The sequence below is a fragment of the Tupaia chinensis genome, unplaced genomic scaffold, assembly GCF_000334495.1.
Source record: "Tupaia chinensis unplaced genomic scaffold, TupChi_1.0 Scaffold000178_1, whole genome shotgun sequence".
NCBI lineage: Eukaryota > Metazoa > Chordata > Mammalia > Scandentia > Tupaiidae > Tupaia > Tupaia belangeri.
In genome coordinates, this window is record NW_006159653.1 from 1,614,910 (window position 1) to 1,616,202 (window position 1,293).

The window sequence follows — 1,293 nt, forward strand, 5'->3', positions numbered from 1 at the left end:
GGCCACTACACCGTGCTCGCTGGGAATCCGGGGTTCTGTGGAGCCAGAGGGCAGCGCGGCGTCTAAGTGGAACCCTACCCTGCTCAGGTCACCCCACCCGCCGGTGGGCGCCCTACCCGCGGCACCGCTGGAGCACCAGGCGGCGTGCACTTCTGCAGACCGGCGGCTCCGCCCTGGCCCCGAGCGCACAGAAATCACAATGGACAGCTTCCTCGGTCGTGGTCTTTATTCTCACAAGCAGCTGCAGCCTGGACGTGGGTGGAGGCCACCGTGGGGGTAGGGGGCAGCCCAGAAGTGCGAAGGTGCCAGCACTGGGTCCACATTTGCTGGCCTGCCCAGCAGTCCCTCCTGAGTGGCCACACACAGCTGAGGGTGGGGCAGCAGGGATGGTGGGATCTCAGGGCGCAGGGGGCCGACTCCAGGATCACCCAGAGACACTCTCTCGCCCTCCCCCCTTAAGTTACAGGGTGTGTGTGCTCATAGTGACAGAAGGAAAGTGAGGTCACCCACCAAGGCGACGATCCGTCCTCAGTCTCCTCAGCACATGTGCCTGGCCTGTGGCTAGGTGGGCCCTCCAACCACACAGTTGGGATCCAGCACGGTAGCCCCCAGGCCACCTGCTGCCCACTCTCAGATATATTCTCCATCAGGACCACGCCCCTGCGCCTTCCAGTCCTCAGGCAGCCCTGTCCTGTATCTCAGACGGGAGTGCCCCTGGCCTTTCTCTTGGCCTCCTGCTTTGCAGGGTAGTCCCAGGGATCCACACGCATTCCCTCCAGATGCAGCAGCGGCTCCTCGGTACTGGTATCCCCGTTTTTCTGTCGTTCTGCCAGAATCATGGCCCGCAGGAGAGGCGGGTAGGGCACGGAGTGCAGCGTGTGCTGGGGCCGGGCTGTGCACGCAGTGAAGGCCGCCTCCTCATGCCTGGGCACCACCCGCCAGTCATGGTGCATGACCTGCTCGATCTCCCGGGCCTCGCTCTCCGTCTTCCCTGGGGAAACACTAAGGATCTTCGCACACCCTCGCTCGGCCTCTGGCAGCCCACGCCCGCCTTCCACCCCCATCAGGCTTCCCGGCCTCACCTCTGAAGGTCAGGATGCCCCAGGCCTTCCCGTGATCCAAGTTCTGCAAAGCAAGCGTGGAGCCGGTCGAGTCAGGTGACCCCGCCGCAGGGATCGGGAGCCCCGGGCCCGTCCCACGCGGGGGCTAGAGGGAGTGCTGGGTGCGCACGCACCTGCGCCGTGTAGTCGGGCCGCACCCGCGTCAAGCGCCAGTAGCACGGCTCGTCGTGCT

General features: G+C 65.5%; 1 protein-coding gene across 1 annotated transcript; it reads right to left on the minus strand.

Moving 5' to 3' along the window:
* Nucleotides 1-211: 211 nt before the first annotated feature.
* MRPS34 (mitochondrial ribosomal protein S34) lies at nucleotides 212-1,293 on the minus strand (the record flags this gene model as incomplete). Its single annotated transcript, XM_006146449.2, is given in 3 exon segments — nucleotides 212-991; nucleotides 1,083-1,125; nucleotides 1,235-1,293. Coding segments are annotated over 3 exon segments (395 nt in total), but the record flags the coding sequence as incomplete, so codon positions are not given.